This window comes from Palaemon carinicauda, chromosome 28, assembly GCF_036898095.1.
Source record: "Palaemon carinicauda isolate YSFRI2023 chromosome 28, ASM3689809v2, whole genome shotgun sequence".
Lineage (NCBI taxonomy): Eukaryota > Metazoa > Arthropoda > Malacostraca > Decapoda > Palaemonidae > Palaemon > Palaemon carinicauda.
The window spans coordinates 58,629,146-58,649,936 of NC_090752.1; the positions used below are offsets into that span (position 1 = coordinate 58,629,146).

A 20,791-nucleotide genomic window follows, 5' to 3' on the forward strand; every position below is an offset into this window, starting at 1 on the left:
AAGCGCCCGGTGGGAGTGCCCGGTGACCCGGCTCCTTGGGATCAGACCGAAGGTTCTGCTGACGGTAGAGAAGGTTCCCCGACCGAGGACTCGGCCTATCGGAAGGTTATAGGCCTGATTCGAAGGCATCATAGAATTGAAGAACCGGTTACAGCCGATGAGGACTACTGGAGATCCAGCCTGACCCGCTTGAGGCAGGCACCCGTCCAACAGAAAACCTCCCTGGCCCTACCTGTGGCCCGAGATCTCGTCCTGGGACGGGCTCATGTCGATAGAGTTGTGGCAGGCAATGCCGAAGCTCCCAAAACGCAGAGCTCTTCGAAGTTGCTCCAAGGGCTCAAGTCACAGAGTAGGGTTTATGTGCCAGAGGGACAGCGACCGGAAGCCTGCAAGGTGGAGCCTGCCCTCGACGTTCTGGGACAGGGTGCCTCAGAGGACAGCCTCTTCAGCCCCGATTTGTTTTTCGCAGTCGCAGACTGCGATGATGGAGGAGATGTCGAAATACTTAGTTCACGTCTCCTCTTGGTTGGACTGGTGGGCTTCCATACTGGTAGGCGTTCAAGCCACATATGACTTGACGGACCCGGAACAGCAAAGCCTCCTGAGGGAGCTTATCATCTCCGGGGGCAAGACCCTGAAGTTCCTCACGTATCAGTCCCTTGCCCTGTCAGCGAATTGGGTTCTTCGCAAAAGGGACACTATTCTGGCGAAGCTTTCCCGGAAGGTCCCAGACAGGGAGGTGAGGGCCATGAGGAGCCTTCCAGTGTGGGGTGACTCCTTGTTCCCCTTGAAAGAACTAGAGGAGATCATGGAAAAGGTGGCTAAAAGAAAAGAAGTGAACGGTCCCAGGCCTCAACCGGTAAGGAGGCCCCCCTACAAGAGGTCAGCCTCAGACGGTCCCTCTACTTCTCAGGCCCCGCCTAACCTGACAAGGAAAGAAGCCCCTTCCTCGTGGGCTTCAGCGCCTCAGCCCCCCCCCCCCCCCCCTGTAGAGGAGCTCCAGCAGCGTCGGCCTTGTTTAGAACAGGGTATTCTGCCTCCAGGAGGAGGTAGAGTGGGAGGCCCCCTACTCCTGCCCAAGCTTCAGGTTGTGGGATGCCTCAGACTACATTGGCAAGCATGGAAGGCTCACGGAGCAGAGCCCTGGACAGTACCGTACTGAAGGAGGGATACAGGTTACCGTTCTTAACAGAACCCCCTCCTTTAATTCCGGCCAGCCTGTCGGAGTGGTTGGCACCCAAGGACCCGTTGAAGAGGGCGACTCTTCAAGAAGAGGTGCCCACGATGTTGGAAAAGGGCGCCATGGAGGAGATCCTGCACCCAGGGCCAGGTAGAAAAGGCGATGGGGGCGTGGAGACCGGTGATAGACCTGTCAGCTCTCAACAAGTTTGTGCAAAAGACAGATTTCAAAATGGACACTCCGAAGTCAGTCTTGCTGTCCTTGAGGGAGAAAGACTACATGATGACCATAGACCTCAAGGACGCATACTTCCAAATCCCGGTCCATCCCTCAAGTCAGAAGTTTCTCCGGGTGATATGGGGTACCCAGATCCTGCAATTCAAGACCCTCTGCTTCAGGTTGTCGACAGCTCCCCAGGTATTCACGAGAGTCTTCACGACAATCTCTGTGGGCTCACGAGCGGGGCATTCGCCTCATCCGGTACCTGGATGACTGGTTGCTTCTTTCCTCCTCGGAGGACGTTTTGAAGGAGCAGGGTATAAAACTTCTCCAGTTTTGCAAGGGTCTGGGTATCATGATCAACCCAGAAAAATCGAACCTATCTCCCTCCACCAGAATGACCTATTTGGGGATGACACTGGATTCCCTACTAGTGAAAGCTTTTCCGTCCGGGGAGAGGATAAGCAATCTTATGAAGATCCTTCTTCCTTTCCTGTCGGGGCAACCCAGGAGGGCGAAGGACTGGCAAAGGCTAATAGGTCATCTGGTGTCGTTGGAGAAACTGGTTCCCCAGGGGAGACTCTGGGCCGTCCAATGGAACCTGAAGAGCTTTTGGAACCAACTGGACTCGCCCCAGAATTTAATTCCAGTCCTACCAAACACACTACCCTCCCTGGAATGGTGGCATTGCCGGTCGAACTCGCTCAAGGGGATGCTCTTCGCGACCGAACCTCCCGAGTTGCTCCTATTCACAGACGCCTCCAACCAAGGATGGGGAGCCCATCTCCTCAACGGGACGGCGAGAGGAACTTGGATGGACGGGGAGAAAGGCCTACACATCAATGTCCTAGAGTTGAAGGCAGTCCAGAAAGCTTGCCTGCACTTCATCGATCTAGTAAGGGGAAACACTGTGGCGTTGATGTGCGACAACGCCACAGTGGTAGCATACATAAAGAAGCAGGGAGGCTTAAAATCAAGGGAGTTGTGCGATCTTGCCCTAGAGATCCTAGATTGGGCGGAAGCGAACCAGATAGTGTTATTGGCAAGGTTCATCCCCGGGAAAAAGATGGTCTCAGCAGGATGGGTCAGATAGTAGGAACAGAATGGTCCCTCCTCCCAGAAGTAGCCAGGCTCATCATTCAACGATGGGGTTCCCCGGTGATGGACCTCTTTGCAACTAAGCTGAACGCACAACTTCCCGTGTATTGTTCTCCTGTCCCAGACCCAAAGGCAGCCTTGGAGGATGCCTTTCAGCACAAGTGGGACAACCTAGACGTGTACGCTTTTCCCCCTTCACGTTGATCAGGCAAGTGCTCAACAGAGTAAGGGCTTCCCGAAACTTAAGGATGACTTTGGGAGCGCCCTGGTGGCCGGAGAGAGAGTGGTTCGCAGACCTAAAAGACCTGACGAGCCATCCTCCGAGGCCACTCCCCAACAGGTCAAATCTACAACATCCACACTTTCTCAGGTTCCACGACAACCCACAGTCTCTACGCCTTCACGCCTGGAGACTATCGGGCGACTCCTGAAGAAGGAAGGATATTCGTCAGGAACGGCCAAGATATACCTGAGAAGGTCCTCAGCAGCGGTCTACCAAGCGAAGTGGGCCTCTTTCACGAAGTGGTGCTCTTCGAAGCGCATAAAACCCCTCAGAGCCTCGGTCCCAGATATCGCAGACTTTCTAGTATATCTCAGGGACGAGATAGTGATGTCAATCCCAGCTATAAAAGGAGTATGAGCAGCCTTGGGTCAAGTCTTCCTTCTGAAGGGCATCGACCTGGGCTCCTCTAGACGCATCCCTATGCTTGTCAGGAGTTTTGAACAGTCCTGCCCCCCTCAAACTGTTAGGGTGCCTCAGTGGGACTTAGCTAGGGTCCTGAAGATGTTAAGTAGCCCCCCGTTCGAACCAATGAAGGATATTGTAGACAGGGATCTCCCTCTCAAGACAGTCTTTTTGTTGGCCTTGGCCTCTGCAAAAAGGGTAGGAGAGATCCATGGGCTGTCTTATGACGTCTCTCATTCGAAGGGGTGGAAAGAGATCTCTTTCAAGTTCGTCCCTTCGTTCGTGGCGAAAACCCAGAACCCAGCAGTCTGGGATCCTAAATTCGAGGGGTTCTCTCTGCCAGCTATTCCAAGGACTGGGAATCCTGAGGATTTGAGGTTATGCCCTGTCCGTGCCATTAGAAAATACCTTGAGAGGACTGCACATCTCCGGCCAGGCATTAAGAGCCTTTTCATCTCCACAGGTGTTAGAAAGAAGCAGGTACCGAAGAATACCATATCCTTTTGGTTGAGACAAGTTATTGCCAGGGCCTACAAGGAGGGGGGACTAGCCTTGCCAGGTACTCCCAAGCCCCATGACATCAGGGGTCTGAGCACTTCCTTAGCCTTTGAGAAGAACATGGCAGTGGGCCAGATCCTTCGAGCTGGCACCTGGTCGAACCAGTCGACTTTTACTGCCCATTACCTCAAGGATTACTCAAGAAGGTCCTTAGACGGTTTCTCCATTGGGACAGTCATCTTTGCTCTCCAAGTGATTTAACAGTGAAGCCCCAGGCACAACCGTGGATAGCAAAACCAGGAGACACAGGTTCGTTCCTTTTCACCCTAATCCCCGTTTCCTATTCCTATCGGAGATAACCACACTTATGTAACCATTGAAGAACACGTCTCTGCAACTGTATTACTGGACTCGGCATCAGAAGAATTTTTCAAAGGGTGAGTACTTACACACTAACGTGAGCTCTTTGTGTAGTTTACCTTACCGTTCGTTTTCCCAGTTTGTTTTGTTTTAGAACCTAGTTCATATCTAGGCTTCTTGGCGTTCGCTTGCGGGGTATGAAGGTCAGGAAGTCACTCCCACCTCCTAAAGTATAAGTCTCCTAAGAAAGTAGTTCGAGGTAAGTATTCGTGTTGGAACAAATCAAAAATTTTAAGTAATTTTTTATTTTTCCTAACATACTTACCGAGAACTACTTTCGGGTAATGGCCCTCCCTTCCTTCCCTGAGTGCCTTTCTGCCCTTGCAGTGACTTTTTGCAACATCCGAGGAACTTACTGACTCACGGGACCCAAGCGGACCTCGACCTAGCTCAAAGGCTACCCTCGGGGCACATTCTCTCACTCCCGGGTTAGCCCTCCATAGAAAACGGGTATAGGGTATACTACACAAAACTCTGGTCGGTAGAGAGGAGATTACAGGTAACTCCTAAGAAAGTAGTTCTCGGTAAGTATGTTAGGAAAAATAAAAATTACTTAAAATTTTTTATGTTTTTAGGAAATCGTTCTCTCTGTCTGTAGTATTTTACAAAAATTTTCTGTAACTGATAGAGGTTTTCCTATTATTAAGGCAGTTCAATCTAAAAAGGAACTTGCAAATAAAATTTTCATTAACAACCAGAGAGCAGTATGTTGTCTCTAAAGAGGGTAATCTTATTCAAAAACTTGGACGGCAGTAATCCTTCCAATTATGAAGTGCTTTTGGGGGGAGAAATCTATTCCTCACTCCAGTCCATCTATCAAGCTCTCTGATTGGTAGCAGATGTATTGTCCATGCAGGTGACCCTGGACACAGACCTCAGATATTATCTATTTTTTCCTGGAACTTCCTCTCATGAGGAGAGCGAGTTGACCCTTTTGTCATACATTCGCATAATGAATAATTCATTTACTTAGGAATGTATAACTTTGCCTTTGTGATGCATGAGTCCACATTATTGTGCTCTGATACAGTATTAGTCCTTGGGGACGACACACATATAACTTCAAAAACTAGAGGTGCTGCGTAATCCCCGAGATCCTCTTGCCTCCCTAGACTCATGATGGGAAGTGGGTTATAACCAATACACAATTCTGGGGGGGGGGGGGGGGGGGAAAGATGTCTTAATGTAATAAACAAATATCCTGCTAAGCTTTGTCGTCCACGTGAGTAGCGATGGTTCTCGTACAGCATTGTGGTTGCTGTGACGGATTCAGTAGCCTTTACAAGAGTGTCCTTTTGGTATTATACAGCACCTCTCCAAAAACAGGTTTTGTATTTGTAAAGTCCCCTTCCTTGTATGATATATTAATTACTTCACCTTTATCCCTAGTTCATTTCTACCATTCAGTCTCCATTTATAGCTCATGCACTGTGCTGAATGGCTTTCTCGGCTTTTTCATTTTTTTTCCTGATTCCGGACTCTTTCGTATGCTGCTCTTTGTACATCGTACATATTTATATATTTTCGAATTAGTTTCGTTATTTTAAAGAGGTTTTCTTTCTCTTTCATTGCAGCAGTCCGTATCCTTGTCCAGCTGAGGGTAGCAGAGTGTGAGAAGAAATTTGTAAGTTGTGAAATACCAGATGTTACTTATCAATTTCAATGCTTTTTCAGATGCCTTTAATTGCACTGCTTGCTTTGCATGGCTGCATTCCTTGTCGTTGATTGCTAATGCCTTGAATGCATGGTGGCTTCGGAACTGTTTAACTGCCAAGTCTAATTCCAGAGTGTAACAAAGCTATAAGTAACAGAATTCCGTAGAATACGCACACCAAGTTACATGTGATTACATTTGTTTCCCAGTAGATTAACTCTGATGTTTTTCTAATGCTTAAAGTGCTTTTTTTGTTGTAGATACTTTACTGTCTTGGTGTATTACACTTTTCATTCTCGGTATATTACTTAGAAGCTTTGTGAACAACTCTTCTATATTTTCAGCATGATGTACAATGAGGATTGCAGTATTACGATGTTTGCTTTTATAGTGCTTTCCTACTCTTCACTCTACTGGACTTGATTTGTCAGATACAAATTTTCAAATATTTGTAAACTCCACTTTATGCAGTTTTTTTATCTATGAATTATTGTAACCAGGCTTTTCATCCTTGAAAGCTGTCTGAAATTCTAGTAAAACGAGTACTATTTTACAAGCCGCTTTCTCCTTTAAAAATTACTGTGCTTTCATATCACACATTCAAACCACATAACTACATATTCTGAATGTGAAATTGCTTAGACTTTCAAATAGATTTTGATCAGGCTTGTAGGTGATGTAAGTGAAGGAGCCAGCAGACTGATTTAACATCCCATTCAGTATACAGTAGTTTAGCTTTCTTTTATGATAATGTTCTTGTTTTATGATGTGTACTCAGATTTAATTAAATTTTTGACGTTCAAGAATTTGTTATCCTCTTCTATACAGTATTTGCCTTTTGTACTGACAAACTGGAATGAACGTATATATTTTGTTTAGTCAAATTTGTCCGGCTTGATTTTATGTCTTTTGTAATATCCTATATATTATAGCTGTATTAGAGCCACACTTCAGATATTCCTATACAGTACTATTTTTTTCTCTTGCCAAATTTGTTGGTCTTGTTTCCATGTTTTTTTTTTTTCTTTAATATACTATATACTGTAGCTGTATTAGAGCCACACATCAGATGTTCCTAAATGTAATATAAAACATTGACTTTTGGTAGAAGTATGACTTCAGCAAAATTAGAACGGCCAATTACAAGGACTTCCTTCCTCCTATAGGACGAGTCTCCTATTAAAGGTTGATGGTTTTTTAAGGAACAAATGACAAATTTTAAAAGCAATTTGGATTTTTCTTAACTATGCAAATTTGAGTCCTTTAAGTTACACTGCCTGCCTCAACCACCCCAAATGTCCTAGGTAACAGTCAAAGAGAGGGTTGCTCCACATGTTGGGTGGCCATTGGCGACCCCCTACCTGAAGAGCGATTATGTTTACTCCCATTAGAAGTTTAAATGGTCTCTCAAGCTTTGCAGAGTTCATACTCCTATTAAAGGACTCAGATTTGTTTAATTAGGAAAAAGACAAATTACATTTTAAATTTGTGACTTACAGCATTGCCGCCTATCGGAACTGTGCGATCGGATGCCTTGCCCCTGTTTTTCAGTGATTTCCAGGTCTCCAAACTTAAGTCATCTACTTCATTCTAGCTTTTCCTGTGCAAAGTATCATTCTTATTGTTTGTATGGGCTACGTTATCTTTGCTTCCTGATTACTGAGGTTTCCTTGTACTCTTTCCCTTCGTGTTTTGTTATCACTAGAATATTTTGTCTTTTGAGTTATCTTATCGAATGGTTGATCCTGTTGTCTTGAAGGAGGCAGATGCCCCAAGAAAAGTCTGGAGTACCCTAAAGGATTGATAGATACATCAGCAGCGAGAGTCTTTCCAACAGGCGATTATATCAACAGACCTGGGTAGTAGTGCAAATATTTTTGACCGGTCAGTGACTAACATCTTTTGTGATTGGAAAACTTGTGCCATAGGGGCACCTCCTAGATTTAGCTATAGTTATGTCTAAAGCGCTACTGGTTGTCAGTTTTCAGTGAGGTACGATGTAGAGTGGTGGCTCAACAAGGAAAACCTCGCCAGGAGAGTTCCCTTTGACTCCCCGCTTCCCAAAATACTGCTGATCACAGACGCGTTAATGGATTCTGGTATGGCGAATGGTACTTTTGTCTCTAATCTTTCCAACCGAGTGTGAAAGGGCACTCAGTAGCATTGATGAAGGACATCACAACAGCAAAGACTTACGTCAACATGCAAGGGGGAACTGTCTCGCAGTCCCTTTAAGAGTTGGCCAGGCAGGCACACGGGTATTTAACAATGCATTTGAGCTGTCAGGGAAGTTTATTCCAGGCAAGAGGAATGTACCTGCAGACACGCTTAACCGCCAGGATCAGGTGGTAGGAGCAGAGTGGTTACTACCCTGCATTGTAGCAAGGTCTCTTACCCTTTGGGATTCCCTATTGATCGACTTGTTTGCTGCTGATGAACAAAAAGCTTAGTGTTTTGTTCCCTAGTCCCATACTCATTGACATGCCTTTCAACACTTTTACGTGATATGCCAGGTCATCATCAGAGTGTTGATGACTCCGGTTATCAGGATGACCCTGGTGGCTCCCAAATAGCCGCCCACTGAGCGGTTTCTGGATTTTCTGACGCTCCTCGTCGAGGTGCAGATATTTTGTTGGTCCCATATGCAGAGATACCACAGCTCAATGTTATTCCTGTCACTTCACATGTGACTACTATCCAGCATCTCCTCCACACAAAAGGCTTGAGGCATTGCAGAAGAGATATCTAGATGTCTTCAATAGCAGTCTACCAGGGAAAGTGGACCATTGTCTGCAATTGGTATCGTGAATGTGATACGTCTCCAGTTGGAACCTCTTTGCAATTGAGAATGCGTTTCCTTTTCTACTTTCTTGGAGAGTGATGATTATGCATTTAGTGTGCCATTCTTCCATTTAGAAATAACACATGTCCATGCATTTCTTGGGTGGAAAGAAGTTTGGCATAGTTGTGTAATATTCTCGTGTACTGAGATGATCTTGAGGAAGGCTAAAGAAAGGGAGGGCTCATGGTGATGGCAAATAAAAGTTGAGTGATGGTGTCTTTGTAAAATTGTAGAACAGATTCAAATCTTTGAAAGGTGTGATTAGCTGTTAAACCAAGTAACTAATTTTAGATATTCAAGAACAGGATAGAAGAACAACAGAAATATTTTTTTTTTTGAGGGGGGTTCCTAAATATTTTAGGTAGATGTAATCTTCTAATGGAGACTTTAATACTCTTCAGTATTTCCTCTTGTCAATGTAAATTACTGAGTCAATGATTTTATGAGGTTATGTGTTTAAACAATGTGGTAATAGTGTCATTTCTTGAAATTACAGGAAGCATATTTTCCTTCAGTTTTATATTAAACCAACTTAGTTGCATCCTTTGTGAGTTGTTTTTTTTTGTTTTGGGATTATTTTTCAGGCTTTCTGTTGCAGATTGTAAAGACGCCATATGGAGCTATCAGATGCCATAATTTTTTGGGGGTCTTGGACTAATGCCTTATGTTCTGTAGCTATTATAGATAATGACCTTTATATTTTTCTTGCTGCAGAGGTCTTCAGTGTGTATGTTGGTTACTGGCAATGAGGACGGTGATTCATTGGCCATTTGAGTCCTGGTAAAAAGTAGTTAGAAAGCCTTAGTGTGCGTTCATATTGCAATTAAACTTTACATTTCAGTGTTAATTGAAATTATTTGCTACAAAACCAAGCTTTGTGAAGTTAATTTTTACATATTCTATAATTATTTTTTTCTTTTGAATGAATGCCGTATAGTTTGTGTGTGCACCACATCATCACTGTGTCAGCCAAAGTGCTACTGGTGACCTCGGTTGCGGCAGTCATGGTGGGGGACGTAAGGGTGGTGGTGATTGCACCCCTTCCGCAACAGATAACATATCCCGAGCTTTGCAGAATCTGGTTGTAAACTATAAATGTAACGATTTCCAGAAAGATAGTTCTTACCCTTGCTGTACTCCCTTAAACCCCTCCAATCCAGTTTTGCATGGATATGATTCTTATAATTATGCCTCCCCAAGCAACTTTTTTTTTCTTCAAACACCACATCCTCCGTTAAATGTTTTATCATACAACGGTTCCCAAAATACTCGACCTTCTTCCCCATCGTATCAGGGACAAATGTTGCACCCGTCGCAATCCACAGGAAGACCATCTCGTTTTGGAACATACACTCCTCCTCATCATCAGGAACACCAAGATTTTATTACAAACAGTTTTTCTAGAAGATTTTATGATCAATTGCACTGTCCAGTACCTTATTTTCAACCCCGAGGATCTCATAACCAGCAGTTATATCCACCCTCCCCCTTGCCGAACTTGCACTTACAACATTCTAACCGCAATCAGAGCAAACCCTTTTATCCACACACACCTAACACCAGTTGCAATTTGAGAGATTACCCTGTAACACCATCCCCTCCATTTTCTACACCGCCACCGCCACCACCTTCACATTGTGTTTCTTCAGTAGCACCGCCTACAGCTTCATCACGTCCCGAATTGCTGCCGTTACCGATTCCCCTGAAATCAAGTTCACACCATCCTTCCTCCTGTCCTCGTCCATCTCCCCCATCTCACGTATTCATGCCCGATAACTCCTCTCCTCCTTGTACTACGCATTTGCAGCAGTACTCGAGTGCCAGTAACTTACAAAACCCCCAGACTGGTGTTTACAGTCATGCACACAAATATCCTGCAAATAAAGTATCATCACGTACATCATCCCGATCCGGTAGCCATCATAAGTCGAATGTATCCAGCACGTCATTTTCCCCACCCGTTCCGTTGTCTGGTCACCAGAAACCGAGTAGGTCAAATCAGCCTCACCACCACCCTACCCTTAAAAATGTCCACCAAAAGAGTCGCAAGAGTCCTTCCAGTGGCTCGATGTTTGTTACGCGTTCCACTGCCAAGACTGCGCCCCTGGTTCTAGCCAAGCAGGTCTGTTAAATATTAAGAAATTCTGGCATTCATATTACAGTACATAGTTGGTATGGGTAAACAGTAATTCTGCTATGAAATGGGAGTTATATTACTTGTAGAATATATAGGGTTTGTAATGCTTGTGATGTAAGTCATTAGATTTAGAAGTGCAGAAGTATAGATTATATAATTCTACGTGTAATTCGCTTCATTCTATCAAAACATCTTTGTTATATCTTAAGAAATATCATTTGATAGAAATAGTCCCTTATCTTTTGTACAAATGGTGGTGTTGGTGCACACACAAGTATTTAGTATCCTTAAATAGATGTATTTGTAGATCTTTTGAATAATTCTCTATCTCTCTTTGTATATCTTCGTAAAGGCTGATTCTGGAGAAGGAACAATACAATAATCACTGACCTATTTATACTTTAAATTATGATATAAGTATAAATTCTGTTTAAGGAAGCTTCCCCTATGTTAGTTTCTGCTTCACTTATCTGGTTTTCATTCATTTTCTCTCAGGACATATCAATTCCCTCTGAAATTCCAATTGCTCTCCTTTTATAAATCCTTTATATACATTCCTCTATCATATTTGATCTATATATTCTGTTTCTAATTTCCATCATCCAAACAGATTCCTCTTATTTACCCAAGAATCAATGAACTATATAACTTTTAGTATGGTGGCCATTGTAACTTTTAGAGTCAATCAGTTCCTATAACTCTACCAGTGCATTAACTTAATTGAAACTTTAAATTCTTACAATCAATTTCAAATTCTATAGTTAGTCCTTTCAGATCCTCTCCCCTGACATTTGCATTCTCGGCTACTCCACATTATTCACACTTCTTCCTCTGACTATTCATAAGAATTTAATAGCCTCAGAGATAACACAGTCTTGTTTTGGACCCACTTTTACTCCCATCTGTAATATGTACTTTGCTGTCCTCTTAAAATTTGGAATTACCCACTAAACTGTCGTTCCTTAACAATCTCTATATTGTATCCTTAACATTTCCTTTATGACAGCTCTTTGTGGTTCCATATATGACTGCATTTTCTCTCCCCTCCAACTTCTCGTACAATTGTTCCAGGAGGAACATTATATGTATATTGTATTGTTTCCCATATCAAATCACCATAACTCTTCTCCTATCTAACCTTTTTACATGTCTTTATTTATCAATCACTTTTACTTGTACAAGAAAAAAATTCCCCCTTGACCATTCTTCTGAAACGTTTCTTTTGACCAGACATAACCATTTTCACAAAGTTTCCTCTCAATCTCCTCATTAATCCCATTTATCAACCACTTAATTGCCTTCCTTACATCCTAAGCAGGTACTTTTGCAATATTTTTAAAATTTGCTCTTAATCATTCCATCCTTGCCTCATGTAGATCGCCTTTCTCTACCACCATAGATTCAAGGTTTTTAAGACCGAGCAATTGTAGAAGTTGAAGCAGTAAGACAGTAGTGGGAAGGATTAAAGGTGCTGCTCTTCGTAAGGGTATGTTGAATCTGCATGTGTCTAAGAAGGAGACTTGAAAGGACAATGTGTAATAATTATGATAATTAGATGACTGAGTTCCTGAGGTTGAATCAAGGAGTGCGATCTGGTTGAGATGGTGCGCCAGCCTTTAAAGAAAAGATGCAAGACAGTTATAAACTTACCGACACAAATTCCAAGATTATCAGTGGTAAAAAGTGCTAGAGAAGACCTTCAAAATGAATAATTTGAAAACTATTGCAAGGCGAGTTTATTCTGTGAATTACGGTAAATGAAGCTGGTGTAGAAGTTGAAAGAGTTTTTGTCATGTAGGTATTAAGGGAAATCAGAAAGTTGATAAGAGCCAATGGAAGCTTTTCATGACTATCAGATACAGCCATTCCTGTCAGTTATTTAGTACTGCAGACCGGCCATTCAGAACCTGTTTACGGCCACAAGTGATTTAAAAGAATGATCTGTCGGAATACCATCTTCTTTTGGCAATGGGAAACGATCAAGAGTTTAGGTAGAGCGACCCCCTACCACTATTAAGGCTCACAAAGCAAGATGGGGTAATGGCCATTAGGAAGAACAGGTGCTGAAGCCAGTAGTATTGGACAGTTGACCCTCATGGCACATTATCAGCAGAAGGTTACACACAGATCTCTGGACACCACCTTTGGTGCCAGTTGTAACTGCTCAACAAGTAATTTAGGTCCTCGTTCAAATTGCTTCTGAACCTGGACATAGAGTGAAATTGTGTACATAGCGAGTACATTTTGTTATTCTCCCCTTTTCCTCCTCCTTCAAGGACACACGTTCTTTCACATGGGCAAGAAGCATACCAGTTGAGTCTTAGTTTCAAGCAACAGTCTACTCCTTTTGAGGAGTGAGGAGGTTAGACTGGACGAACTATATTACTTGGATTTGTAGAAGGATGACACCATCCAATTCCAAGGATTCTCCCTCCCCTTTCAGGGGTAGCCTGTACAGAGCTATGTCTAGGTCTCACCTCCTATTGGATACCGGAAGAGTGGACCAGTCCTAGAAGTTTCTCAGGGTCAGTTTTGGCAGGGTTTACCACCACCTAACTGTGAGGCTCCTATTTGAAGTACGAGGGGTTGTATTCATGTTGGGATAAATCACAAATTTTAAGCAATTTGAATGTTTCGTAACCATGCAAATTTGAGTCCTTTAAAGGTTTAATTTCCATCTTGCCACCCCAGAAATCCAGGGGCTGTTGGATCAGAATGGGGAATCTGCCCATGCCCTCCTCTACACTCCCGCACAGAATGTTCTTGTTTACCCAGCCCAGAGTTTTGTTTACTCCTTTTTAAGATATATTTACTCATATTTGTATAGTCAAGAGAAATATAAATTACTTGAAACTAATTTTTATTGTGGCTTTCTTTTCTGGTTATGTTGTTTGTTTTGCTTTCTTAATAGGTTTGCCTAGTTTTTCCACATTCAAAATAATTGCTCTCTAGTTAGTTTTCCTTATTGTTACTTTTAACCTACCTACAACCTTAATTAATATGTTGGAATGATACAAGCCCAAGAGGTCTTGCATATTTTCATTGTCAATAATTAAACGGTTCTCTTTGGATATGTCTTCATATTTTAAATATAGTAACCCATTGTAGTTCTGTATGATTTAAATTTAGTGAATTATCTTCATACCAGTCACTTTTGATTTAGCAAAAGGAGGATTTTTTGGCCGGTTATTCTATACATACAGTATCGCAAGTTTTGTACCCTGCCAAATTATGGTTGTTGGATCTGCATCGTTGAGCTTGTTGCTCAGTTATGTCTTTCCTTGGCAAAGTATTGTTCTCATTATGATTGTGACACTTGCCAAAGTGTTCTGTGAATGAACTTCCATTTCTGGGAAAGTAGTCAAGTGTCATGTTGTTTAGTGCCTTAACTCATGCTAGTTCAATTTACCTAACAGTAAAACTTTGTGGGGGTTCCCCTCTATTTGTCCTGTAAGATTCTCTGTCGACAGTTTCTTCTATATCTATTCTTTCATTACAAGGAGTAAATTCTCCTCTTCTATAGGTGCAATTTCTATTTCATTTTCCTTGTCTTCTTGCTTTATAGTGATTTCCATTTCCCCTTTCCTGTTCAAAGTTAGTTTCAACTATCGAAGTGGTCTCCTGCAATTTGGCCAGATGTGTAGTAGACATCATTGACAAGTTGGAAACATACTCCGTGACTATTTCCCTTTATATTTAACCTTCTGTCCTTACAATAAGAATTGACTCCATATGTTGCTTTGTCTCAAAGGAAATCAAAGCTCTAGCGGGAAATGCTACTTCATGGAAAAGTAAAAATGGCACTTGGCTTTTCTTTTCCAACAATTCATTGTTTAAATCTAGTTCCTACAATGTTAATCTGATTAGCAGTTATCCCCTTAAGCAGGGGCTTTCTTCTGCTGTGAAGAGGAAACAGGGCATATAATCTTCTTCTCATGTTGATGGTTTTCCTTGTCACAGGAATAATGTTCACTGAGCCAGTAAATGTTATGGTTGCTCCTCACTGATGGGATATAATTTATATCAGGTGTGGTCTCCTTATCGGATAAGCATTCTCCCTCCGTCGCCTCAACTTTTCATCTTTTGATGCACCAAAAAATGAGGGTTTTCAATTTTTTGACAGATCAAGAAATTAGGGTTTTTCATCTTTTGACACACGAAATATTTAGGGTTTTTTCATTCTTTGATGCACCCCTTAAAAAATAAATAAATAAATAAATAAATATCATATGGGAGACTAATATTGGGTAGAACCCTTATACCCTTGACTGATACAACTGAATTAAGGTAATTCAATATATAAATTATGGATTTGTATGAAAGATTGTATTGTTTAATCAAATGACTTTTTTATTAGACCATAATACATACATATTGGTAATAGCTTTCCTTTAACATTGTAGTATGTAACAGAAAAATTGGTAGTTGTCTACTGGGAAACATATGTTGGTAGTTAACTGCTAATAAGTTTCCTTTACACTCTTGATTTTTGAATAGCCAGATTTACTAATGACTAATATTTTTCATCCTTATACTGTACTGTAAAGGGTTAGTTATTCTAGTTTATGAATATCATAAGGTTTAGTGGTCAAATTTAATTTTTTGTTGTTATCAGTTTTGTTGTTCAGACTGGGAGGAACGTAGAGAGGAGAGGTCCCCTTTTATATATTTTTCCCCCCCCCCCCATTTGTTGATGTTGGCTACCACCCAAAATTAGGGGAAGTGCCTTGGTATATGTATGTATGCATGTACCAGTGTACTGAAATACTGTAACTATTGATGAAAATATTTTTCGTTGTGTGCATAATATGGTAAGAATTTTTTGTCCTTGAGAAAACTAATTTCAATAACATCTATTTTTTTTTGTTTCAGAAACTATCATGTGTTGAACTTCACGACATCATTAACCCAGACCCCCCAGAATTGACTGCCTGTAAACAGAAATTTGTTATAAATATTAATTAACATTGAATGAAGGGGATTTAAACAATTTTCGTCTATGTTATGGCGGCTGAATAACTTAAGGAAATGTATTTTAAGTAAGCAAAGGTGATGGCTGATATCAAAATCTTACTTAAACAGGGCTGTTTTTTTATTGGTAAATGTAAGCGATATTTAGAATGAATTGGTCGGTCACATTTTTTAACAAAATGTATGGTTAACAGCATTTCGTTTTTTTAATCAAGTCGTTATTTCTGAAATTATTTGTTTGCTGATTGTAATGTGAAAAGTTACAATCAAAGGTCATTTTACTTTTCATAAACTTTGAAAAGTGATTCAAGACAGCCCCATAGTTTGCTCACCTTCAAAATCTAAAATACTTTGTGTTTAACAGGTAGTGTTATATGAAATACTTAGACGCTGAGTTTCGGGGGTTTGAGTGAGCTACTGAAATACTGTGTACTATATCACTCTTCCATATTGGGCTTATGTTACCGAATTTCGGGAGAGTCGTGTATTATTTTGCATATTTATATTTATGCCCAGTATGAATCCAGTTGTCATTTCATAGAACACAAATCACAATCTTTTGTGTCAAGTAATTGGATGTGATGATGATGAACGTGACGAGGAAGAAGAAGGAGAAATAAGTGCATTGATTGCAAACATTTATGTGTTCTTCAAGTCTACATGTAGCACTTAGGGATTGGTAGCAGCAGGAAATATCTTTACTTATACTTTATTATTCATTCCACTATTCTTAGTACATACAAGCATTTATCATTCATTTCATGGTAGTAAGACATGGTGAAGTACAATTATCCACATTTTACCATATTTTTGGAGTATCATCCTTCGGATATGGTAGAGGGGTCCAATTAGAAGAACAGTGTTTTTAAATACCTGAAAGGCTGTCATTCTGGTCATTTTTATTTTCATGATTTGGTTGAAGTGTCATCCTGAGAGCGTAACTTTTATTTCATAAAAGACTGAAATATATCACCAGTTCAATTTATCAGACTTTGGAAAAGTAAAGAAAAAGGTAGATCATGCTATAAAGGATGCATACAATATGTTTTGGGATTTTGTCAAATTTATGTTGGGAAAAAATAACTATTTTTTAAACTTCCTTTATCCTTGACTATTCCCCTTTTAATTATGTGGGTTCAATGAATCTAAAACATTTTTTCCTTTTTTTTTTATCCATTATTAAATTTAGGCTCATCTTTGAAATATACACATTTTGAAGCTTTGTTGATTTGCCGCTTTGTGGCTTCGTGCTTCTTGTGTCTGGTAGCTTGTGGTCTATTCTAGCCCTTGCACCTCTAGATTGTTTATTGACAAATATTTTTTTAATACTTGATAGCAGTTTTGTGCTTTATATATGATTCAAGAAGTCCAATAATGTGTGGTTGATGTTTTTTTCTGGATGTTGCTTATTAAGGAGCAATTTTATGGGTGAGATGTGTGTAAGTGTATCTGTTTCACGATAATGTTTAGGGACTTTGTGAGTTTCAAATCCCCATGGACACTTAGATATAAACTCAAAATCAGAAATATAGATTTTGGCATAATTTCAATTTGGTCGAATAGCTGTATAATAGCAAAGGTGAACAGCATCCAGTGCCAAAAACAGTATCATGAGACCTGCGGTTGTTGTTATAAACTGAAGTCTTTATTAAGGGCGCAAAAAATACCCTTTCTAAGAAATGCAGGCTTCAAATATAGAAGATTTATGTGGAATACAGTTGTCTCCTTAGCTCTGCTGCTTCCATGTGTTGACTACAGTTCAAGGACAATAAATAAGAGGAATTTAATATATAACTGCTAAAAGACACTGTGTGGCCTCCAAAGACACAGTGCTTATATTCCATAAACAAATCAGTCAACCATAACTGCTAAAAATTGAAAAGGCTCTGAAACTGGGCGCTTGCAAGAATTTGCTCCCAATTCCCCCTTGAGCTTAATTTGCATATTTAAATGTTAGGTGTGACATTTCTTCTCTCATGTATTATCCCGAGGGGTAATTAATAATATGGACCAAACCTTGAAGAGAAGTCAGTTTTTTATCCTCTTTCTCTATTGAAACTACCAGGTGCTACTTGCGGAACGTATTGGAATAAACGATCGAAAAACTATACTTTTGATTAGGAATATTTTGGGACAGCCAATGTGTTTCTAAAGGGTGAAAATTTGTGGAACCATACGGAGTATTTTTATAATGATAGAATGGAAGTAGAAGGCCATATAGGTGGCACTTGGTTCAGTAATTAGGATACCAGATGAAGTTCACTATAAACATGCATTTAGGACTTAACGATTTGGTCACCATGTTTACCAGAAATACAAGTGTTGGGTACACAGCTAGATCCATTAAAATGATACTGATGATAATTGCATTCTGATCCTTTTTAAGGTTCTTCGGAATAGGTAAGCTAGCTGTTGTTGATTTTCTGTTTATGACAGTGCATACCTGAAGATGATCATCTATCTATATGAAGGTCGTAATTTGTACTTGATGTAGAATCGATACCTCACTTATGAATGTTAAAATGCTAGTGTAGTCTGTACATTGTGCTGCTTGCCCCCTGTGCTATGATGTCATCCTCATATTTCAGTTATAATTTGGATATAGGAGTAAGGGTGATGGGCTTCAGATGTGTTTACATTTAAGAGCCATTGTCATTTGAAAGTTAATATTTTCTTTATAAAAAATTTAATGTAGTTTACTGAACAACATGAAATTTATAAAGGAAAAAGTCTACTCATTCATCTCTCTAAAGATAGCATGGTGAAAATTTAAAGTTTGGTAGAAATTTTGTACAATCTTTTCCATGTGCAATCACATGCTATACTTGATCTGTTCTCAATGACAAATATTTGTTTCTTTAGCAACTGGTGTACTTGTATATTTATGTAGTGGCAACATTGTATTCCGGAAGAAATTAGCGTGTACTGCGAGTAGTGGTGAAATATTTTATACTCAGTGATGAAAGCCTTCCATGGCAAAAACATTTATTTTTCAAATGTTATGACAAAAGAAAATAGCAAAAAATAACAAAAGAGAAAATGTAAAATAAAAAACATAAAAGATAAAACATTACTATTTTGTTTTCTTTGAATTTCTGAACATTATTTTGATTATTTAATATGTTTCTTTGGAGAAAAAGTGAACCCTCTAGCAATTGAATGTTTAATATACTGCATGGTGATAAATCTAGTAGAGCACAACTGCTTTAACCGATTCACAAAACTAATATAATGTTACCTTGGCTTAGTTTGGTGGTGGCCTATTGAAAACAACCCAGCAATGCCTTCTGCTGGACGGGAGATCAAGTGCTGCTCAAACTTTATAGTTTCTATTAGAGTGCCATCTCCCCATCCTTGTAAGCTATGGGAGTTTGGGGTAACCTGTAGGTCTACCTACCGAGTCATCGCAGCCATTGTCTGGCCCTCCCTAGTCGTAGCTTGTGTGGAGAGGGGCCTTGGGCTGTGGTAATATGGCTATATGGTCTGTGTAGGGCATTTTCCTGCTAGCTGGGGCAGTGTCACTGTCCCTTGTCTGCCAGTCATGAGTGACCTTTAAAATCTTGTCCTTTGTTTTCTCTGAAATTTTTGCTCTTTTATGATAGATAAGATTGTCTTTAATATTGAAACACTGACCAGTTGGATGCCTCTGGATTTGAGTCATACAGTTGACATTGGGGGAGAGGGAAATTTTTTAACTTCACCTTCACTTCTTATTTTAGTTGATTGAAGAGTCTTGAAACACTGACAGCCAAATGTATTTCTAAGGTGTTAGGCCTAGACAAATATACTGTACAGGGAATTAAGACTAGCATATTAAATCCTGGGAGAGCCACTTTTATTCAATTTTTTCAATGATGACATTGTTTAAAAAAAAAAAAAAAAGCATTTAGATAACTAGTCAAGGCTGAAAACACTGCGCATTAACATTTTGAAGATGAAATATAGTGAATAATTAAAATACTTATGGAAAAAAGTTGCTGTAATTAAATTCTGGGGTGCATTATGTAAATGAGTTTCCATTTACTTTCAGCATTTCATTATGGCTGCTTGTATTTTATTCCTCCATAAAAGAATGTCTTTATGGTTACAATGGATCTTGCATTAAAGCTGGTCAGGTTTAGGAAATTATTCTTTCTTGATCATATCTCCATGTCAAGTATAAAGGCTAAACTTATACAGAACATTATAGAGTAGAAAAATGAAACTTACAAAACAATGAAAATCAATTTCATTTGTACTCTCTAATTTCACTAAAGTTGTGTGTGCTACTGATAACATGGCAATTTATTTACAGACATCTTGGTTATTATTATTATTACTTGCTAAGCTACAGCCTTAATTGAAAAGCTGGATGCTATAAGCCCATGGGCTCCAACAAGGAGAATAGCCTAGTGAGGAAAGGAGATAAAGAAATAAACTACAAAAGAAATAATGAACAATAAGAAATATATGAAGAACAGTATCATGAAAATAAATATTCCATTTATAGACTAAAAACAGTGGAGGACCATGGTACAGAGGCTGTGGCACTAAGGTTAGGGAACAATAGTTTGATTTTTGAGTGTCTCACCTAGAAGAGCTGCTTCTATCCTTACTAAGAAGAGTGTAGCCACTGAACAATTATACCGTAGTAGTTAATCTCTTGAGTGAAGAAGAATTGTTTGGTAATCTAAGTGTTGTGTAGTGTATGACAGGAGAATGTGGAAAGAACAGGCCAGACTATTCGGTGTATGTGTAGGCAAAGACAAAATGAACCGTAACCCAAGAGATGGATTTAATGTAGTAGTCTGGCCAGTCAAAGGTCAAAATAACACACTTGCAGTAGTATCTCAATGGAACTAATAGTGGTCCGTGCTAAGAAATTAAGTTTTAATCCATTGAAAATCTATGTTAGCACCAACAGCTAAAGTTCAGTACAATTGTTTGACTAGACCTACCAACAGTCAGCTTAGCATGGTTTATATGCCAGTTAAAATTCAAGTCTACATTTAAGTTCCAGTTACCATGCACCAACGGCTTGTTTGTTCCTACACATATACAAACCCTTCATCCTTGAAAATAGGGAATGTCTTTAGCAGAGCTGAAAC

The 20,791-nt window shown here is 40.2% G+C and overlaps 1 protein-coding gene across 5 annotated transcripts in view; it reads left to right on the forward strand.

Moving 5' to 3' along the window:
- LOC137621618 (poly(A) polymerase type 3-like) overlaps positions 1–18,777 on the forward strand; it is a 48,522-nt gene extending 29,745 nt beyond the window's left edge. For 3 of the 5 annotated variants that reach the window (XM_068352057.1, XM_068352059.1, XM_068352058.1), the window contains exons 11-12: positions 9,534–10,718; positions 15,606–18,777. In XM_068352057.1, coding sequence (XP_068208158.1) covers positions 9,534–10,718; positions 15,606–15,698 — 1,278 coding nt within the window. In that variant the 3' untranslated portion in view covers positions 15,699–18,777. Of the gene's footprint in view, positions 1–5,674; positions 5,725–9,533; positions 10,719–15,605 lie in introns of all 5 variants that reach the window. The other 2 variants (XM_068352061.1, XM_068352060.1) reach the window with 2 other exon arrangements.
- The last annotated feature ends 2,014 nt before the right edge of the window (positions 18,778–20,791 follow it).